Source organism: Solanum verrucosum, unplaced genomic scaffold (genome assembly GCF_900185275.1).
Source record: "Solanum verrucosum unplaced genomic scaffold, falcon-dt-bn FXZP01000229.1, whole genome shotgun sequence".
NCBI classification, from domain to species: Eukaryota; Viridiplantae; Streptophyta; class Magnoliopsida; order Solanales; family Solanaceae; genus Solanum; species Solanum verrucosum.
In genome coordinates this window covers 2,702,876-2,725,578 of record NW_026020011.1, presented here as the reverse complement: position 1 = coordinate 2,725,578, position 22,703 = coordinate 2,702,876, and the positions used below count along the sequence as shown (strand labels likewise).

General features: G+C 27.6%; 3 protein-coding genes and 1 non-coding gene across 7 annotated transcripts in view; 2 read left to right on the top strand and 2 right to left on the bottom strand.

Annotated features, from left to right (window-relative positions):
• Positions 1–22,703, top strand: part of LOC125820186 (fructose-1,6-bisphosphatase, cytosolic-like) — a 128,630-nt gene that overhangs the window by 30,381 nt on the left and 75,546 nt on the right. The window lies entirely within an intron of this gene.
• On the bottom strand, positions 7,463–9,739 carry LOC125820178 (ethylene-responsive transcription factor ERF110-like). Of its 4 annotated transcripts, none has more exons than XM_049499607.1 (3): positions 9,024–9,739; positions 8,449–8,472; positions 7,463–8,418 (listed from the first exon to the last, which is right to left on the bottom strand). In XM_049499607.1, exons 1-3 carry the CDS (start codon positions 9,439–9,441, stop codon positions 7,694–7,696), a joined length of 1,167 nt encoding a protein of 388 aa, XP_049355564.1. In that variant the 5' UTR covers positions 9,442–9,739; the 3' UTR covers positions 7,463–7,693. The 4 variants fall into 4 exon arrangements, with proteins under 4 accessions (XP_049355564.1, XP_049355565.1, XP_049355562.1 ...); XM_049499608.1 differs by having other exon boundaries at positions 8,449–8,469; positions 9,024–9,281; XM_049499605.1 differs by having other exon boundaries at positions 7,463–8,472.
• TRNAN-GUU (transfer RNA asparagine (anticodon GUU)) lies at positions 16,902–16,975 on the top strand. Its single transcript has one exon. It is a non-coding gene; the product is annotated as a tRNA-Asn (tRNA).
• Positions 17,693–21,086, bottom strand: LOC125820213 (uncharacterized). The gene is made up of 2 exons (XM_049499643.1): positions 20,978–21,086; positions 17,693–17,934 (listed from the first exon to the last, which is right to left on the bottom strand). Exons 1-2 carry the CDS (start codon positions 21,084–21,086, stop codon positions 17,693–17,695), a joined length of 351 nt encoding a protein of 116 aa, XP_049355600.1.

The window sequence follows — 22,703 nt, the reverse complement described above, 5'->3', positions numbered from 1 at the left end:
AAATATTGTACAAAATAATTGCTTGAAGAAAGTGGGTTGCAATTGCAATTGCCTTCTTTTGTAAAAACATAAATTATTTAGATTTTAAGGAACACATTCCAATTTATTCATGATCTAAAGATATATCTTTCATATTATAGTCAAATGACATGTCGATCTTTTTATCGAAAAACTAATGAAAATGTTCTCATGCAAATATTTTCAAAGTTATTTTCATGAATCATGATACTAATAAGATTTATTTTAACTTGTCACTTTTCAAATATCAAGAAAGACAGTCAATTTTTTAAATTTTATCATCAACGTTAATTACTAATTATTCAAATCATTTCTCAAGATCTAAGACTATATATTAATTAATATGAATATTGCTGATAAATTATTTATATTAATTATTATTTCTTAAGAGATGTACGTATAAAGTTTAAAGTGGACAAGTAAAAGTGAACGGCGGGAATATCTTAAAACTTAATGTTGACTTGATTGCTTCTTAACTTTGAAAATGCAATGAATTGGCTTGTCTTCATTCATCCAATGTTTCTCACCAAATATGCTTTGTGTATTAGATTTTGTACCACACATTTGACATTATAAGTATGTCTCATTTTTAATGCCTAGACAAACTTTCTAACTAGTAAATAATACATGCATACAACAAATAAGGAAAGAAAGGGGAAATAAATAATAATTCAGTAATTAATCAAGTCATGTTCTTTGGATAGATATAATTTAATTTGCTTGATTCAAATAATGGATTTCTCTTTTTGTCATCAGTGCCAATTATTTTAATTTTTCTTAAACAAACTATCTGACTAGATACATGTGACTTTAGATTAATTGATAAAAATATGTGTCTTTAGTGTTTTTCAAATATTTAAAAGAAAAAATTTAGGCTTGTTTAGTCTAATTTTGGAGTTTGGACTAGACATTAAAATGTGTTGGTCAAAACCAAATTCGCATTTTTCACCTTTTTAAAAAAAAAAAAATCTCCTATATTAATGTTATTGTCAAAGTTTGGTGTTGGTCATTTTGAGTTGAAGGAAACATGTACCTAAATTTTAGTTATGACTCTCTTTTATTTCAATGTTCATTGAACTTTAGCTAAATGAATATTATCAATATTCATTTCACTTTATCCTATCCAACTTGATATTATTTAATCTCATAAATAAGATAAAGTGATTTAAAAATTATAATTCCAAAACTATAAATTCAGAATAAAACCAAAAATTACTTAGACTTTGCTAAATAAGCACGTGAGAATGTTTTTAGATATGTTATGAGATTTGTGTAACCAGAAAAATAAATTATTAAAGATAAAATGAAAAGGTTAAAACAAATTATTTCAAGAATGCGAAATAACATAATGTAACATTCTTCTTTGGAAAATTGTATTATGTTCATAGAAAATTATATGAAGTGTATAGATCAAATATTATTGTTTAAATATATGTTAAATTTTAAATATTCTTAACGAAAATTTTAACTTTCTGATGATTTCGAATTATTCTACGTTGTCCTTAAGGTCAACTTTGACCTTCCATGGTTACATGTTCCTTCTCGTGGCTGTTAACATCATCAAATCAAGCAATTAATTATAGGCAAATAATTAAAATTAAAAAATGAGAAAAAGAAATATAAACTTTCATTTCAAGTAACTTCCCCTAATTCTCTTAACCAAATGCTCATTTATAAAAATAAAATTAAAAAAAATCCAACTTTATAGATTATAATAAAAATCATTTGTGTAGAATGTGAGAAAATTATATTAAAAAATAATTAGTTATTATCGTTGTTTTAATTTATCTTTTTCTGGGGTGGATCTAATTAATGATAGTTTGATGAATTATATAACTAATAATAACGTGCTAATCATACTTTTTTTATTAAAATACATGTTATGATTTTAGGATAATACTATAGTAACTAACTCGTCATAAAAATGATAATTTTATGTCATTTATAATAGTAATAACAACTTATGAATGTAAGCCATTCATTAGTTCGACCACTTCTTTAAGCACTAGAAAATGTGAAACTTTTTGATAAAATTTATTAGAAATTGACTTATCGTAAATGTTTTTAACAGATTTTTCATCAGCAATCTCACAAGAACGCACGTTCATAAATCAAAAGTCAGGGCCGTGTTAATCGTTAGGCCACTAAAGTCATCGCTTGGAACCCCATATTTTTGGGGGGCCCATTTTTTTAAAAAAAGTACTTATATATATACTTAAAAAAATTATATTTACTTTTAATTTTTTTAATAAAAAAAAAGGTGCAAGAAGTGAAAATAAATCATGCAAGAATTTAAAAAAAGAAGAAGGTAAAAGTACCGTTAGTTTGATAGTTTTTAATTAAGGAATGGGTGGAACAATTTTTGGGAATACTAAACGTGCAAAAAAAAAAAAAAGGTAAAGTGCTTTTAATTTTAATCTAGGGAAATGAACAATTTTGGAATAATTTCCAAGAGTGAGAAATCATGCTTCCTTATTTATCTCCCAAGACTTTAACCATATATATTATATACCTTAATATTCATCTTTTTTATTCTCTATTTTATTATTTTTATTCTCAATTTTGAACTCTCTCCTACAAAAAATTTTGATATACTGTTGCTTACAAGTTTAAAGTTACAAAAGAACAAAATTTACTTTTGGGTATCTTCTTTGGATTTCAAGAACTGCAACAAGCAATCATTCTATTGAAGGAGTCAAGAAACACACCATTATTTCGATATTATTATATCAACTTATCGAATTTGTGAAGTTAGGTTTTATTATTCTAACTTTATTTTATAGTTTTTCTTAAAAAATTGTTATTGTTGTTATTCTTAGTTCATAAGCATATATATTCTTGTTTTAGTTATTATTACAATTTATTTAATTTAAATATGTCAACTAGAAAATATGATTCTGGTTTTACAAAAAGAGAACTTGAGGAATTAAATAAATCCCAAAAAGGAGCCCTTGATAGATTTTTAACAAATAATAAAAATTCTGAATCAAAAAATATTGGAGGGTGTTCTTCAAATGAACAAGTCACTAATCGAATTGAGTTAGATGATAATAACATACAAGAAGAAAATCTAGAAGAAGTTGGTGAAAAATGTGACATAGTTCCCAATAATCAAGAACTCCTAAGTAATTTAAATAGTTGCATCCCTAAAAATATATATGACCCAAGCCAATTGAATAATACAAATACAAAATTGAGAGATCAATTAGTAGAAATGGGACTAATTAGAATGATTGATATAAATTTTTCAAAGGATAAACTCTTAAGACATTTTTCTACAACACACTATATTCAAAAATTGGCAAACGGAGAAAAACAGGAAAGAAAATGGTTAATTTACTCTAAAGATTTGGATAAAGTTTTTCCTTTTTGTTGTAAATTATTTAGCATAAGATGAGAATTTAAAATAACATTGTCTTAACCTTGAACTTTCTTTAACACATAATAGTTATTCTGATATTAATGGTTTAGATTTATTTTTTGAATTAAAAGTGTTGAGGGAAACAATACAACTAGAAAATAATGATCTAATAGAAATACTCAATCAAATAAAAAGACTTGATTCTTTTCCTAATGCATGTATTGCTTATAGAATAATGTTAACAATGTCTATAACCATTGCCTCAGCCGAAAGAAGTTTTTCGAAAATAAAATTGATAGAATCTTATCTAAGATAAACAATGTCTCAAGAGAGATTGAATGGATTAGTTATATTATCAATTGAAAAAGAATTACTAAAATAAATTGAATATAAAACAGTAATTAATGAATTCGCATCTAAAAAAGCTAGAAAAGTAGATTTTAAATAAAAGTATATAAGATGATTTTTTAAAATTTTTTTAGGGCCCCTCTCTATGATTTGGCTTTAGACCCCCAATGTTGTTGAGTCGGCCCTGTCAAAAGTTAAAAGGAAAAAAAAAATAGGAGAAATATACTCTTGAACTATCGTAAATGGTATGCAGATACCTTCCGTCATACTTTTGGGACATTATTGGTGCCCCTGCCGTCCAAAACTAGAGCATATATGTCACTCACTCTAACGGAAGATTAAATAGGGACACATGATGCAATCTTATCGGTCGAGTCGATATTTAATAAATGTCGGGTCAGTAGATAAGATTATGACATATGTATATCCGTTAGTATAAAGGGCATATATGCTCTAGTTTTTGGACAGCAGGGGCACCAATATCTCAAAAATATGATGAAGGATATCTGCGTACAATTTACAATAGTACGGATATATTTTTGTGTTAAATAAGAATGCATCAAGAGACCAATTAGAAGTAACAATCATTTCATTTTAAACTTGCAAAAAAGAGAAAATATTTGTATATAATATGTAACAGGCGTTAGTATCTCTACAGTCTCCACTCATAGATGTCTCACAAAGTACATGCATCATGCTGTTTTATCAAATAAACACATCATTATGGATGTGTTAGTTAGGGAAAAAAAGGTACTTTTTGAAAGAAATTAAAAAACATTCACTATATTATTAGGTCAAGTATAAAATTATAACATTATATGTTCATCAATTAGAAACTGATTAAATCATACAAAATCCTGAAATTAGTACTTAGTAATAATTTATATTGGTGTGGATGACAATGGTAACACAATTATCTCATTTTAATGTTATAATTTGTGAATGTATAAATTAGTGTATATCACAAAATTGATGAAAGGAGTTCAATTGAATAACCTATTTTATCGAAAAATTATATTGTAGGCTTAACTCTAACGTGAGACGTTTAATATTATTTTGAATTCGCTTAGTGAAATATAATTTTCTCCATAAATCCATATTATTTTAGATCACATGTACTTTATGCTAAAAAGCTCACACCACTAAGTTAATACTTTAACTTTCCTAGTCCCACTAAAACCTAGATAATCCCCTTGTTTAAAATATGTTTTGGATGAGGATTAACTTTTTGTTTTATAGTATTAGTTTAACAAAACAAGCCCCTAAGCAAGTACAAATTTAACATAGGAATTCCAATTGGTATCTTACATATAGATGACATAAACACATAGATGAATTTTTTTACTTGGATGGGACAATTTAACATAATAAAAATGGAGCAAATGGGACCTAAGATGACATAAAAGATAGATTCATTATAAAGGATAAAGCATAGGTCCAAAAATAAAGATTTAAATATGAAAAAAAAAAAAAAACTACAGCCACAAACAAAGCAAAAACATTAGTAATTAGTAGATTGAATTGTCACTTGAAAAAAAATTAAAAGAAGAATAGACAAGTTACCTTTTTTCTACTCGGTATTCGATACGCATGTTAGAGTTTATTTATGAAAACAACGCTTTCAACAAAACTTTTTCCATTTTCAGGGGCTAAAACTTGAGATTTGTAATAAGGTGTAGAAAAATCTCAACCATCCTACCACAACCTATTATTGATAAAAAAAAATTAAAATTTCTAATTAAATATAAAAGGACATCAACTATCTCACTACGACTCATTATTAATAGGCAACTTATAAGTTGAATAGAATAGTAACTTGCATAGCTATAAAAAAGAAATGGGAAAAGGCTCAAATATGTCATCGAACTTTCAGAAAAGGCTCATTTATGTCATCTGTTAAAAGTTTGGCTCATCTATGCCATTACCGTTTAAGAAAAGGCTCATTCATGCCATTATTTTTTAACAGTGGTTTTGCAAAACCATTTTTTACACGTAGCCAATTATAATTCGGCCGCGTCATTATTATTTTTTATAAAAAAATTTCAAAATTCTGAATAAAAATTGAATTATAATTCGGCACGTCATTATTTTTTTTAATTCAATTTTTGTTCAGAATTTTGATTTTTTTTATTAAAAAATTAATGATGTGGCCGAATTATAATTGGCCACGTGTAAAAAATGATTTTGCAAAAATTGAATTAAAAAATAATAATGACGTGGCCGAATTATAATTCAATTTTTGTTCAGAATTTCGATTTTTTTATAAAAAAAATTAATGACGTGATCGAATTATAATTGCCCACGTGTAAAAAATGGTTTTGCAAAACCACTGTTAAAAAATAATGGCATGAATGAGCCTTTTCTTAAACGGTAATGGCATAGATGAGCCAAACTTTTAACAGATGGCATAAATGAGCCTTTTCTGAAAGTTCAACGGCATATTTAAGTCTTTTTCCAAAAGAAATAGACAACTTGACAAATTGACATGTTTCTACAAGTTTCCTTAAGAAATCATCAAGAATATGACATAAACATCCAAATCTTTTCATACCAAACTCCTCCTAAGAAACCTACTAGATATTCTTCTTTTGTAATGAATGTATAATTTAAAATCATTGTACCAAACTGACTAAAAACCTAAATAAGTTTCTAAGTTATGCTTTTAAAAATAAAATAAAAATAGTGTCCGGACTACACTATTAGAAAATAATTATTTTTTATTAAAAAATATTCAGAGACTATTTTCATAGATATTTTAATTGAATTAATGAGAAAAAATAGAATTTATGAAAAAAATTAAACTCTCCATTATTTCAATAAGAATTTTTTTTTCATGTATTTTTCTAATGAACTAATTCGATAAAAATGAGTAAAAAAAGTACTCCCTCTGTTCCAATTTATGTGTCACTTTGTTTTTCAAGAGTCAAACAGTTTAAGTTTGACCAGAAGTTTGCGAATGGAATCTTCAATTGCTTTGAAATGAAATTTATATATTTATAAACTACGTGAAAAGTATTATAAGTCATAATAATTGATAATTCAAAATATTTAAAAGATTTGTGAAAAACTTAGGGAGTATATTTTATTGCACAAAATTTTCATTAATTTGCAATGAAAACAACTTTTCTTAATAGTGTTAGTTATGTCATGTTTCATGCAGTATAATAATCATATTTCAATCTTATATAACAAAATCTAAAGTTCTACTAACTTTATTTTTATGGTCGTAGTATCTAGGTCAACTTTCATCCTCTTCTGTCAAGTATGGCCGTAGTATCTAGGTCAACTTTCATCCTCTTCTGTCAAGTACAACCTCTCCCCTGGCGTCCTCAGAGGACTTTCAAACATGTCCCTGCACCGAACCTTGGAGAGGAAGTGCAGCAAGTGAGCCCTACTCATTTCATTTTCCAAACGGAACTATGAAATTCACTTTCCTCGTCAGCTCCAACCCCAGGTCAGGATATCAACCGCCCCTGATCGCGCCTTGACTAATTCTACAAAATATTAGTCACCTCCCACCAACAACACGTATTAGGTACCAGATAACTCTTTCCATCGAAACTAGACAACTTCACTAAATTTTGAACCTGAGAGGCTGAAACCTCAGTATTTTCAACAACTTTATTGACCAGTAGAGCCGATAGTGCAAGCTCTACCAACACTTCTCAAATGTAAAATTTACAAAATAAAAATTAACAAACTAAAATGAGGAAAGAGTAACAGAGTTAAAAGAGAATGGAGAAGGGAGTATAAATTTCTTAACTATTCAAAAATAATGACAACTACTAACAATAGATATACCCCTGCCTACCTCTAATCCCTCCCCCTAACTAGTGTGAACTACATACTACAATAATATTATAAACCAATATTACCCAAAAAAAAAAAAATGACTATCTATCTCCCAAATATATATATAAAAAAGAACTTCTTATATGAAAATATTACCCAAGAAAATTTGAGAATTCAACTAGAAGATGGTGGATATTGGGTAGAGCTATTCCAAAATGGTGCAGAAAAACTGGAGCTGCTGTTGGTGCTGGTGCTACTTGTGTTGGTTCCTTGAATTTGATTAGCTTGTGGCCTGTAATAACTAGAAAATAACAGGGGATATGAAGTTGAAGAAGCTGCAGAAGTAGCTAACGACGAAGACGAAGATATTGATGGCAATGTGTTTGAATGCAACATAGCCATTGATGAAGCAACGAACATTTGTTCCAATAAGCTGGATGGTTGTTGATCCGAAAAATCCCCAGGATTTTGTAACAATTGTGAATATTCCCAGTAGTGTCTTGTTGTATCTGAACTCTGCATCGGATTGAAAAGCGGCGTTGGTTGAGTTATTGGAGCCATAAATTGATGAGACGGATTGGAGATTGTTGATATTGTAGTATTTTGTATTTGTGGTAATGATAATCTAGCGTTTTCTGGGAAGTTGAGTTTTGCTCTGTTTCCTCGAAATCTTAATGCAGCTTCATCATATGCTCTTGCTGCACCTTCTGCTGTATCGAATGTTCCTAACCAAACCCTTGCTGCTTTATGTGGATCTCTTATTTCTGCTGCCCATTTTCCCCATGGTCTTTGTCTTACTCCTCTGTATTTCCTCCTTCTATCTCCTCCTCCTGTTTCTTCGCTCGAACCCTCACCTGTCGTGGTCGTGGTTGTGGTTGTGGTTGTGAAAGCGGGAATTGTTGTGATGGTGGAAATTGTTGTGTTTGATGGTGCAACCATACTTGTAGTTTCTTCTGATACAAAGATAATAAAGTCTTATTACTTAGATTGAGGATAAAAGCAAAACAAATGATGAAAAAAATGAACTATTTTGGGGATTTCCATATGTAAATTCAATTAAATACTCTCTCACTCTCATAGTTATGGTAATGATGAAATGTCTACATTTTTCAAATACATGCAATAATACCATTGAATAAAACTAAGCAAGCAATATTGCCCATTCTTTTAGTTTTGATCAAGAAAAAAAGGGACAAAAAAGGATTACAAGGGAAATAAATGAGAACTTTAAACTAAAAATAAGAAATAATGGGGAAAAAAAAAACATTTTGCAGTTCATTTTACAGTTGAATTATAACTATATATGTATAAAACTAATTTCAACTATCAATTTTTTTTTCCTTTTCCTCCTAAAGTGATAATTAAAAATAAAAAATTTTAAAAAATAGAGAACAACACAAAGATAGAGATGTGTTTTAGTTCATTTTAAAAAAAAAAAAAAAAAACTAATAACGAAACCCTGATAGTTGAGATATGAAACTCGAGAAAATGATAATTCACTAACCAATTTTAACAGAGGATGAAGATGACAACCCACTTCTAAATTCATCTTGATCACGGCTTCTCTTCAGTCCAGCTCTAGAACCAGAGCTGGACGAAGAATAAGCTGAAGACGGTGAATTCAACGAATAATATCTCTCACCACCACCAACGCCAACGCCAACACCACTGGTATCGGGTCGATAATCCTGACCCGATACCACATGTGTCAACGCCGTCACCATCTCCGACATATCTCTCGTCTGAGAATCAGAATACTCTGTATACATCGAATAATCATCTTCTTCCAAAAACTGATCAAACTGACCACCGCCGACGCTGCTGGCGGCGGCGGTTACGGCGGTGGTTTGTGTATCCTCTGTATCTGTAAATCTGACATATTCACTTGATTTTCTTGGATTCGCCACCTTTAAAAAGCACATATACTCTCACCAACTTCAAAAAATACACAAAAACAACAACCCAGATGTTATTTTTGTTAATTATAAATACCCTTTTTCCCTAAAAACAACACATCAAACTCTGACAAAAAAAAAATCAATTTTTATTTAGCTCAAATCGTATATGATTTGTTTTTCTCTTTGAGCACATGCACAAAGTAGAAATCAGAACAAAATTTTTTTATATAATAAGAAGCAAAAAAAAAAACAAGATTAGATCAGGTGCCGACTGAAGATAATATGTTCACACTGTTGATTAGTTACATGCATCTCTATGTGCTTACGCCCTTTCGAACTACTTAAAAGAATGTCGGTTTATTTTATAAGGAGAGAGAGAGATTGTCTTCAACTTGATTTCTTTCTTATTTTATTTTATTTTATTTTTACTTTCATCTTCAACTTGGTTCAATTTTAGTTTATTTTTTTTCAATCCCAACTTGGTTCATTGAATTTGTTTGACAAATTTACTATTCAAACTAGCGGTGAATTTTTTAAATCTATCTATTTCAAGCTAGTGGTGAATATTTTTAAATGTTGTTCTCATCATTTTTATTTAATTGTCATCATTTTAGATTTCAAGTCCCTTAAAAAATTAAGTCAATTTGTCTAACCCAATTTGCGTTAATATTGTGTATATATGTCCGCTCATCGTGACAGAAAGCCTCCCGCTATAGCACCTGCATGGCTACTATAACGGGTTGATCGAATCAGACCCTCGTAAAATTATAATGTATTAGGAGAAAATATAGATGAGGGTTATTTCAAAAACACTCCTAAGACACTATCAGCATGAGAGCAATGGAGATAGAGATCGGCTCGAGTACCACAGTGATACAAGATATCAATAATTGGCTCGTGTACCACGCCTGATATGAAACACTAACACAGATTGGTTCAAATACGACGCTGGTATACTAACAATTTATGTGTGAATTTCATGAGAAAATCGAATTTTTATGTTGATTTCGTGAGCGAATCAAGTTTCTTATTTATGTTATGTTTTTCACCTATTGGCCCTGAGTAGTCAGATACATGTATTTTATGCGGGAATGATTTTTATGTAGACCAGAATTGCATGTTGAACACCTTAGGTGGTGCCTTAGAGGATCCTTGGGTGGTCCAAGTTACTTAGAAGGTGAGTGGGACCCTAATATAGTCATTGTGTGTGATTTTGTGGGTGACATATTTCATGTGTTTGGTTAGATCAAGTTGGTGAAGGAGTCTTGTTCGGAGTTGTTTTACATGAACAATATGTATATCTGATAAAGAATAGACTTGAGAAGCTTAGAGTGACAAGAGGATTGAATGTTTAATAGTGGAGTTGACAGCGGAACGAGGTATGAAGCTGGACTTATGTGTACTAGTTTATATGGGCATTATATCTGGGATGGTACAAGCATATATAAGGGCATAGACTTTGGGGATGGTGTAACTTTCATATTGCATGTTTCCTTCTGAATGTCTACTTTGTATTAGGTGATGGATTATGATCAATCGAAGATACCTATTAGTACATATTGTTTATACTGATACTATTCTCGTTATACCACTTGACATAGTCTAGTTGCAGGAATCAATAATATCTCATAGGTGAAAACGATGGTGATCTCCTACCGCTTCTACTCCTCTTTCTTTATGGTAGAAGTTGAGTCTTATTTCTTTTATAAGTTGTATTCTTAGAAGTTCTTATACTTGTTTAGACTAATTCCTTCGGAGGGTTATTGTATTTCTTTTGCAAATAACTTTGATTTTAAATCAAGTTAAGAGTATTTCAATATATATAAGTAGGGTGCTCAGTTTATATTTTGTTGATCACTTCCATATATTATAATTTAATTTGAAGTTGAGAATTCTCCTATCTAGATGATAGAGTAGGTGTCACACGATTCGATGGATTGTATCGTAACAATTAATTAGAAATAATACAATAAAATTATTATTATATTTATTATTTCTTACAACAAAATAAAGAATGGAGGGTAATTGAAACAATGGGCTTTGACTTCCATTTGGGCTGCAAGTTAAATCTTCAATCTTGAATGGGTCAGTCCATGTTTAATTTTTGACCTTACAAAAAGTCATAAAAGTTTCAACAGATTTAGATTCTCCCAAGAAAATCACTTCTTCATCTCCTACTCTTCCTTTTTCCTTTTTTTTTCTCATTTCTTTTTTATGATTGTAATTTTGTTGGTAATATTCCACATATACTTAACTCTTTGAATTGGTTTGGTTGGATTAAATAAATTAAGAACTCCATTATTGAATTTTTTGATCTTGCAAAAAAACATGTTAGAAAAAACATATAGTGGATCTATTTTATTTTTAAATTTTTTAGTTGAATATAAAAATTAAAATTATTGAAATTATTATTATTTGGATGTATATCAAATTTGGAGTTAATTAGAGATAATTTTGATCAATTTTCAGATAAAATCGTGTTGGTCAGTTTTTATACAACAAATTAAGGTGATCGTTAAAATTTGATCAAGGATCATCAGGATTATAACCATAAATAATAAAAAGATATTGACAATTCATTAAAATTTCTAGCAAAAATACTGACGATATAACTTATTATCAAGGCAAATTTAGCTCAATAACAATGAGAAATCCTATCGACTTACCAAAAAAAATCTCCTCATTATGACAAAATGTTATTTTTCTTGACAATTATAATAACTCGTTGTTAGAAGTAAATCCTACAAAATATTTTTTTTACTCGCCAAATTTTTGCTCCTGATTTTGACAAAAAAATTGTTTTTGCACTTTTTTATTATTATTGAGACTCGGAATTCAAACTTTATCAGCAGCGTAGCATTCTTTTTTATTTCTCCTCTCTTTTTTTATATAATTAAATAAACATATTTAAAAGAATATTAGCAACTGCATTTATAATGATAAAAATGTTTAAATAATTATTATAATATTTACATAATTGAAAAAACCATAATCAAAGAAAAGACTATTCAAAGTTTTGACTTCAAATAAAAATACTAGAAGTAGTCATTATTACATACTTGAAGTAAGCTCTCTTATAGTTTTCAACGTTCATGTTGAGAAGAATATGTCTTCACGTTTATCCATTCATATGATTTTATTCCATTAAAGTGACTTGAATCTAACAACATATTTAATTGTTAATCAATGTTTTCAACTGTTGAATAGATCTCTTCTTTTTTCGTTCATTTTTGAAAATTAACAATATGAATTTCGTCAAAAAGAGTTATAAGTAAATTAATTAAATACTACTTCGGATTTGTTTTTAAAATGTGTGTAAAAGCAAAATATAATTGGGTAACTTATCAAAATTTCACTAGTTTTGGAGCTAATTACTTAGATATACGTTAGTTTGCAATATTACGAATCTTACTAGATTTTTGGTGATACATCTAGATTTATGTATCTCGAGATACTTATGTCAAAATTAGGTGTAGTTTATTCTAGATACACTATATCCAAGTGGATTTGCATGTACTTGGGATACACATTGATAAATCTCGCTCGCCTCCCTCTCTGGGTTCGCATGTATCTGTGATACATAGACAAATCTCGCTCGTCACTCTTCTATATATGTATCCTAGATATATGTGAATCACATCAGATACATACAAATACATACTTCTCTTGTGTGTATTTCGTATGATTCACATGTATCTGAAATACATAGACAAAGCTCCCTCTCTCTCTCTATTTCAATATATCTGATAGCAAAATACATGTATCTGACTTAAAATTTCTTATGAAATTATTAATTAATGCTATAAATTGTATTTATTTTAAACTATATAATAGCGACAGCATGACCCTGAGTTCAATAGTTAGAACTCCTTTTGTTTGTAAACTTCAAAATTCAACATTTTTCCTACCATCTTAGCTTTAAAAAAAACTCGAGCAGAACTAATAATGTTTTCTCTTATCCTTCGATACGAGTAAACTAGAATTTTCAATCTGTCTATTGATGATAGAAATTCTTAACGATTAGAACAAGCCTCCTCAATAATGTTTTCTTGTAAAACTACAATTTTAGTTATACGTTTTCTATGAAAATACTTTAATTTGGACGGCTGGATAAAATCAAGTCATTTTCTAATTATGAAACAAATGTTGACATCAATAGATTGACAAATGAGTTAGAATTGCGTCACTAAATATAAGACATTTCACCATTATTAATTTTTTTTTTTAAAATATCAAACTTTAAGATTGAATAACCTTTTTGGAGTACTTATTCTTATATTAATAAAAACTAGATACACGACCCCGTGCCAGTACAGGGCCCAACAACCGTTCATCTCATATTAATTGATTACTTTTCATTTTGTACGGTACTGAAGAAACTATAAATAAGAAAATAACTTTACTAATTTAACCCTTAAAAAACTTTATTTATTACTCTCTTTGTTTCAATTTATGTGGCATATATAGAATTTCAAAAATTAATCATTTTTTTATGTCTTTTAAATATTTAACGTAATTTTCAGATCATAAATGTTACTTCTCTTGTCCCAATTTATGTAGCACTGATAAGATTTTTTTAAAGTCAGACGATTTTTTATATGTATTTTATACTTTTTAAATTGTTAATTATTGTGATTTATAAATTGATACTAATATAATTTCGAGAGTCAATTAAATTTTTTTATATAACTTTTAAATATTTAAGTTGTTAATTATTATGATTTATAGTATTATTTATATTTATACAATTTTTAGATATATAACAAACTAAAAGAAAGACATAATTTTTCCATATTTGGTAAACAAATAAAGTAATTAGCATTTTAAAAAATGATTTTGCCATAAAAAATAAAATAAAATAAGTTATAAGGTATAAATAAAGAAAAGGAACAAGAAGTGGACCTATATTATATGCATTAGATAATAGAAGGAAAGTGGAGAAAAAGAATGGCCCACATGCATGGAAAGTAGGCAATTTTATTTTGCGGCTGAAAAGTAAAATGTGAAAGGGCTTATATGTCCCAAATTTTAAAAGTACAACTACAAAAAAGTGAAGTACATTATTCGTTAGAAAAGTATTAAAAATTGGACCAAATTGCCCTTAAGTTTTCCTAAATATGACAAAAAACAGTCATGTTGAAAGTTGAAAAACTGTCTCTTCTATATAAGAGAAATTTAATTCCTATCGACATTAGAAAAAACTTGTAAATTATAATCGATCCAATTTAATTAAGAAAAAGTTTCAACGATCTAATTTAATTTTATATAATATTCCGTACAGTCAAAGCACGGCTCTTTGCCAAACATTAATCTCTAAAAAAAATATATAATTTAAAATAAATTGTCAAAGTAGTTGAACTAACTAGTCGTTCACATGACGATTTTGATTTGTGTCTTCTCGACTTACCTCCATAGTATCTAGCGTTCACGTCTATTAAGAAGTCATAAAAAAAAAAAAAAAAAAAAAATATATATATATATATATATATATATATGTTAATTTATTTTTTTCAATGAAAAAAAAAATTATTTATCTTGATCATTTTGTAAGAAAGTAAAGTTATTAAGCTAAATTAACACGTAATTGTCCTGGCCCCATGTTGGGCGTCAAATTGCTTACTAATAAAATAATATTGACATACATCTTTACTTTTAACTCATTAGATCCAGTTATTAGTAATTAAATATTACTAATATATTAGTAAGTGAAAATGATATAACGTTAACAATGCAAATTAAAAAGGAAATTTTATGAAGCTCTTGAGCTTCGGATTCAAGAACGGTTTAGTGAAAAAATGCTATTAGACAAAGACTTAGGGATAAAGAAAGCTTCGAGTACAAGGATATAAATGTCAAAAGGCCCCATTCGAAAAGTATTATGACTAATGAATATATTGACTACGTGGTAATGTTGTTAGTAGTGTCACCCAATATTTCTTTGTTGTGTTCAGGCTAGTCGCACGACAATATCTAATATATATATATATCATTTTGGTCACATTGTCAGGACACAACTCTTTCTCCATGTTTCTGATTGATCACATTTTTTTTTGTTTTTGAATGTCTAACATCTTCGATTTCACCCAGCTTCCCTGGACAATAGTTGATAATTATATCGATCACATTTTTTCCGTCCCTTTCTACCACATACTTGATCAAGCTAATTTTATGTAATATGAAAACTCAATAATTTAGATACAAACTCACACAAATAGTGATAGTTTAGAGGGTTTTAACTTAGTATACGTACTATGTTAATATCTCAAACATGGTCAAGGCCTAAAAAATTGTTTTTTTGTCACAATAAGTAACTTGTTATTTCTATAGATCTAACTTTAAAAAAAAAAAAAAGCGTCCATGTCAAGAATGGACATTTTAATAATTTTGAAAGTTGTAAAGTTTTGTAACCAAGTGGAACAACTAGTTAAAACCCTGATTTTAGCCTAATCTTTTGTTGTAATATTATATGATGTGTTTTTCAGTGCAACTTGACAACGATAAAGACTCAAAATAATTTATCCTTTGTGTCTATCCTAGATAATTTATAGAACAAACAAATTTATTTTAACGATCTACATTGATATATCATTGAACAGGGTGAAGAAAAGATAAAGCAAAAAAAAAGAAAAAAGATGAGCATAGTGGTGTCACCTTGATAACCTGCAAATTGATGAATTATAATTCATTCGTTTACTTTTATTTGTTCAAATTTCATATTTTATTATGATATTTAAGTTAATCGATGTATAATCTTTAATGGATTTTAAAAAATAATTTAAAATGAGTAACTAATACTAAAGATAAATAAAAAAATAAATTATTTATTTATTAATCATATGCTAAAAAGCCTAAAATAAATATGTAAAATTGAAATTTTATTAAGATAATAGACAAATAAAAGTGAACGAAAGAATTTAATTAAAGGTTGAATTGATATTTTCCTACCTACTACTAGCTACCTACTTTGCTTTGCAAGCTAATTAGAATTTAATTTAACGTGTCCAAAATTTAATATGCACAAAATAATCTTTACATCGTGGAATATCTTTTGACAAAGACAAGAAATTGTTATCAATTCGAATAACATTAATGAAAAGAAAGAAAAAAATAATTAGAAAACATGTGTTGCACAAGGCATGATGTGAATTATATGTAGAACCATGATGATCATACCTTGAACCTCGACCACATTATTTAATATTAGGAATTTTTGTCCAAATTTTTGAGTTAATTGTTTAAAAGGTGATTCAAAATATAAAAGTAATACATGTTTAAAGTGTACATCTAGACACCTCAATATGGTTTCAATTGATAATGAAATACTCTAACTCATTTGCAAGGTATTTCATGGATACTCGAAACTGAGATGACACGTAAATTTTGAAGGTATCTAGATAATCATTTTGTAAGTTGAAGTGTTCGGTTGAACGTAGCAAAGAAGTAATAAGATATATTTAACATTTGGCTAATAAATAGAACAAGTAGCTGGAATAGCTCAGTTGGTTAGAGCGTGTGGCTGTTAACCACAAGGTCGGAGGTTCAACCCCTCCTTCTAGCGTTTTTTCAAAATTCATATTTTTCTCACTATAATGTCTTCTCTTTTATTTTTATTTTTTTCATCCCGTCCACATTCGAGCTTCGACTAAATTTAGATTGTTCATTACAGGGTTCATTTAGGAAGAGGGTGGGGGGGATGGAGGTGCGCTCACAACATGATTTTTTTCATATTTAGAGGCTCAAACTCAAAACCTTTGATTAAGGGTGAAGCAGTCATACCAATGTACCACAATCCATGTCAGTTCACTTTAATGTTATATTACCATCGTCTGCAAAACTATGAAGCAATCCTCATTTTAATATTCTAATTTCTACAGTTATAAGTAGTGTCTAATAAAATTATTTTTCAATTCTTATTAAGTTTTAATTGTTTTATTTATTTATTTTATAATTTTTTAATATCTAATAAAATTATTATTTTTATTATGACAATATATAATATATTAAATTTAAATATATATATATATATATATATATATATTTTAAAATATTTTAATAAGATTTCTAATGAATCAATTTAGACTAAAATATTTGAGCAAATTTTGATACACTAAATTGGATTGAGGTGACCGTCACAACAAAAACAATTGAAGTGAAAAAATAACATGAGGATATATAATTTAAACTTTTCCTTTATTCAATCAATTTCATATTATTGGCAAAGTATATAATAGTGGGTAGTCGATTTGAAGAAAATGATTTTGTGATTCTTTTGTTTCTAACAACAAGCGGCTTTACAAACATTACTAACAAAATCATCATCATCATCATTATTGTTATTGTTACTATTGTTGTTATTATTATTATTATTATTATTATTATTATTATTATTATCATCTTTATCTTTATCTTTGCTTGGGCAAGTGCAACGTAAACACGCCACATCAAAAATCCATCCCCATCTTCCACCTACTTTTTGGAGTGTTGGGTTGTTCATCTCTGTATTCTCAACTTCATTTGCTGCATCAAAATTCATATGTACAATTTTATTAGATAACAAAAAGAAAATATATTCAAAAATTAAATATATAAAATACATAGCTTTTTCTTCTCCCGTGTTATTTTTAATAGGAAAAAAGGTCTGAAATATATTCGAACTTTAACCGAAATTGTTGTTACGATACCAAACTTTGAAAATAACCTTTTACCCATCTGCACTATTTAATAGTGTATTTTTATATATATGTGCTTACGTGGACATCATAAATGTTGCATCATTACAAAATAGTAATGTGTCCACGTGGGCACATATATATCTTTAAAATACACAATTAAATAGTGCAGGGGGGTAAAAGGTTCTCCATAAAATTTGATATTGTAACAACAATTTCAGCCAAAGTTGAAGTATTTTTCAGACCCTTTTTTCCTTTTTAATAATAATAGTATTATTTTCTTTTTCTCTATTAAGATATTTTGTATTGTAAAAATTCTTTTTAATTTAACCATCTTCTCTTATGCACTTACTTTAATTTGTCATACATAAATATGCATTACTCTCCTATTTATAAACTTTTAAAAAAAAATTGGCTTATCAAACTTTTTAAACAAAATAGTGAAACTACACATGATGAATTGCCCCATAACTTCTTTTCAATGAAAAATTTTATGGTGGATGAGGTATGCATGTAATAGTTGTATGAGAGATTTTTTTAATAGAAAAAAATACATTTTATAGGTCCCATGTCTTTTCAACCTCTCCCTTTCTCTTCTCACTCATCCACCCCACCTTCTATTCACCCCTCTCTTTAATATGAAGTACTTGATATTTATTTTTTTTAATTTTGATATATTTCATTACCTAAATTTAAAATAATACAATAACAAGATCAAAGAAAAAAAAAGTACTCTATTAAAATTAGCATTTCACTATTTCTTAAAATTAATATATATTTTCCTTACCTTTTTTATAGTTCATAATACTCATTTGTCAACAATCAAGATAAATATATTGATACTAATTTAAATTTGAAGTCAAATAATTACATACTTAAAAAAGTTAAACTAAGATGCGTGCACTTAACCTCATAAAAAATGAATTATTTTAGTTTTAGGATAAACATAAATAGTTATTTAAATTACATTAATCAATTCTTTTTTTTTCATTTTACCCTCTCCATCACTTTATTCGACTATTTTTTTCTCAAAATTCAAGCTATAAAATGTATTTTTTTCATATGTTAACATGATAAGAATTGCAACTTATAGTATTTTTGGTTGAATTGCAACTTAGTGGGAAGGATTATTTATGAACAAACATTATAAGTTGTAGTTCTTATGCTAATATAAAAAATAAAAATATATTTTAAAATATTAATAAATTTCACGTTGCTTGATTTCAAGAATAAAAAGATATCATATAAATTGACGGAAGAGTATGTATATATTTAAGTGTTTATGAAAAAAATTCGATTTTGGGTTACATTAAGATAGTACAAAAACTTATGTAATTATTTGTCAAAATTATTGATGCTCTTTCCATTATATTTTCTGGTGAATATTTGATTAATTTAAGTATATATGAAATTATTGAAAGAGAAAAAAAAAATTATACCACTTTCGTTTTTCGTATAAGTTATTTATTTTTTTATTTTATGGATTCTTTATGAAATTATAAATAAAAATGGTACTTTATTAATTTACATTTTACAAAAAAAATTTTAATTTTAAGAACAATTCATTATTAGTGTAATGAAAATAAAAATAAAAATAATAATATAATTTAATTTGTTAATTGACAAATAATTTTTAATAATTATTTTAGTAATTTAAATAATCAATACATGAAAGAAAAATAATATCAAATGTTAAAAGTACGATGAAATAGACTAAATTTCACATTTTTTATAAATAAAATTATTTTAAAAAAAAAGAAGAAGAAGAGATATTGAAAAATTGAAGATTTCAATCAAAGAGAAAAAGTTAAAAAGGAAGAGAGAGAAATGGATTTGGCCCATTTTTCTGAAAATGAGACCCAATAATCCACTTGGTAAATTCTAAGAAGAGCCTCATACAACTTGTGTCTGCCACATCATATCTATCCCTCATCCATTATAAAAAAATTCCTATTCAATGTGGCCCAATTTTTCTCTTAGGTTTGCAATAGTTGTAATTTGAAAGCAAATAGATTTTAAAAAAAAACTACACTAAATTCCTCACTATTTTGCTAAATTTAATAGATATAATTTATTAAATATTTAGTAACTCATTCGAATAAGACCAATTGGCATAGGCCATAGACAGAGAGGATGAAAGAAAGGCAGAGAAATTTTCCCAGAAGCTATAAAGGGGCCTCTACTAGAAATCTTGCTTCTAGCTTTGGGCACCTCTGACATAAACAGAAATAGTGTATATACAAGACTAGCCCTTTCTCTCAATCGTCTTGGTATTGGATCCGCTCTTCTGTTAACATGAACAGATTCTATTCTAATTCTTTATTCTTAAGAGAATCCCCATCCGAACCATTCTTAAGACCACCAAGCTCTCTCGAATGAATTCTACTCTTTCTGCTTTCGAGCTACACCTGGGGTAAAATCTTTTCCCCACTAAGACGTGGTGTGTTTAATACGGAGAAATTAAAAACATGTATATTTCTTATTTACTTTCACGTACAATTTCTTTTATAACAACTTGTATTATTATTACCAAACAAAGTGAAAATTAACATGAGGAGGATATATAATTTAAACTTTTCCTTTATGCAACCAATTTCATATTATTACAAAAAGTATATAATATTTTGTAGTTGATTGGAAGAAAATGATCTTATGATTCTTTTGTTTCTAACAACAAGCGGCTTTACAAACATTACTAACGAAATCATCGTCATCATTATTGTTGGTGTTATTATTGTTATTATTATCTTTGCTTGGGCAAGTGCAACGTGAACACGCTGCATCAAAAATTATATGTTCAAAAATTAAATATATACAACTCTTTTAGATCGATAACGAAATTATATGTTCAAAAATTAAATATAGCAAAACTACAATTAAAAACAACTTACCCTCAAGCAATGGAAGTGAAGGCTCAACTATCTCCCTTGCAATAACTTCTGATGAAATAATCATAAGAACCAAAGAAAATATAAGCAAAATATTTGCCTTGAATGCCATTTTATATGAGTTTGTTGATATTTAATTTGTGAATGATTTAAAAAAATAATATGCATTCCTCCTATTTATAGACTTTTTAAAAAAGATTGGCTTACCAAACTTTTTAAACAAAATAGTGAAACTACACACGATGAATTGCCCCATAACTTAGCTGCCAACTATTTAAATTTGTTTTAAAAAAAAAAAAAATCCCTATTAAATGTGCAATATTATATTAACATCTCTGTTAAATTGATGAACAAATGTCCATTAGTTTCTACTAATAAAATAATAACAATATAAAACCAATTAAGAATATTATTATTATTATTATTATGCATGGTATTGACGAAAATATTTTATAATTTTCTCATATGTTTTGGTTGGTCAAAATATTTTCTCGTGAAAACAAGTTTTTTAAAAATCAGATTAATGATTACTTTTCTAATGCATGTATAAAAATTAAGTGACATTTCAAGCTCATTATTTTTTTTTTCACGCCGCACCCAACCCTTCCTTTCATTAACTTTTGTTCAATATTTTGTGTTAAGAAATTGATTAAATATGTACACATTAAATTTAAAATTAAATCCATTATTATAACTTGAAATTATCGTTCTTAAACTCATATATATATATATATATATATATATATATACAAATACCAAAATACTAAAACAAATAAAAAAGTCATGAGAAAGCGGCCTCTTCTTTTTCAAAAAAATACTTTCTTCCATATCAAACACACCCTAAGTTTCTTATTTTCTTCCATATAAAATATTTATTAACAAGTTATTTGTAATTATATAATAAGTGATTCGATTGTACAAATATATTTTACTTTATTTGCGCTTCTTTAAAATTAAAATTACTCATCTTTTCAGTGAGCCAGTGATATAAAAGACACTTTTACGTCATCAATGTATACACTTAAACTTATTTAATTAACAAACTAATTACAAAATTTCACATCAGTCTCCCAAACTTAGCATTTTATTCCGTATGTTTGGATGGGATGTGAGTGAATCAAAATACGCAGAGTTAATAAATAAGTGGGTCAATAATTTACATAAAAATTTCTTGAGCTAAAAAGCAGATCAAAACTCAATGCGTTCAATTGTTACTAAGTTTTAATTGCTTTATTTGTTCTTTTATAATCTTTTATTACCTAAAAGAATTATTATTATTCTTTATTATCACAATCTATAACATATTAAATTTTAAAAATGGCTTTTTGAAAATATTTTGACATGATTTTTCATGGATCAATTTAGGTTAAATATTAATCCAAATTTTAATGAGCTAAGTTGAGTTTAAATGAATTGAGATAATAAATTGACAGATCAATAATTCAGTCAAATTTGAACGAGTTATAGCTTCATTGACTAATTTTGTAACCTCAATTTACATGTATATTTTAAATGAACAAAGTTGAGAAAAGGTCCAAAATAGTCCCTCATCTTTGGGTTAAGACTCAAAGTCAACCTTGAGTTTTCACATGGAGCACTGTTTGCAATATTGATGCACTTTTGGTCCTCCTTCAAAATTTTGCCTATTTTTTAACATTGATTTTATTCATAATTTATGTATGGAATGTTTAATCGTCATTTTATATATTTAGTAGAAATAATAACTCCA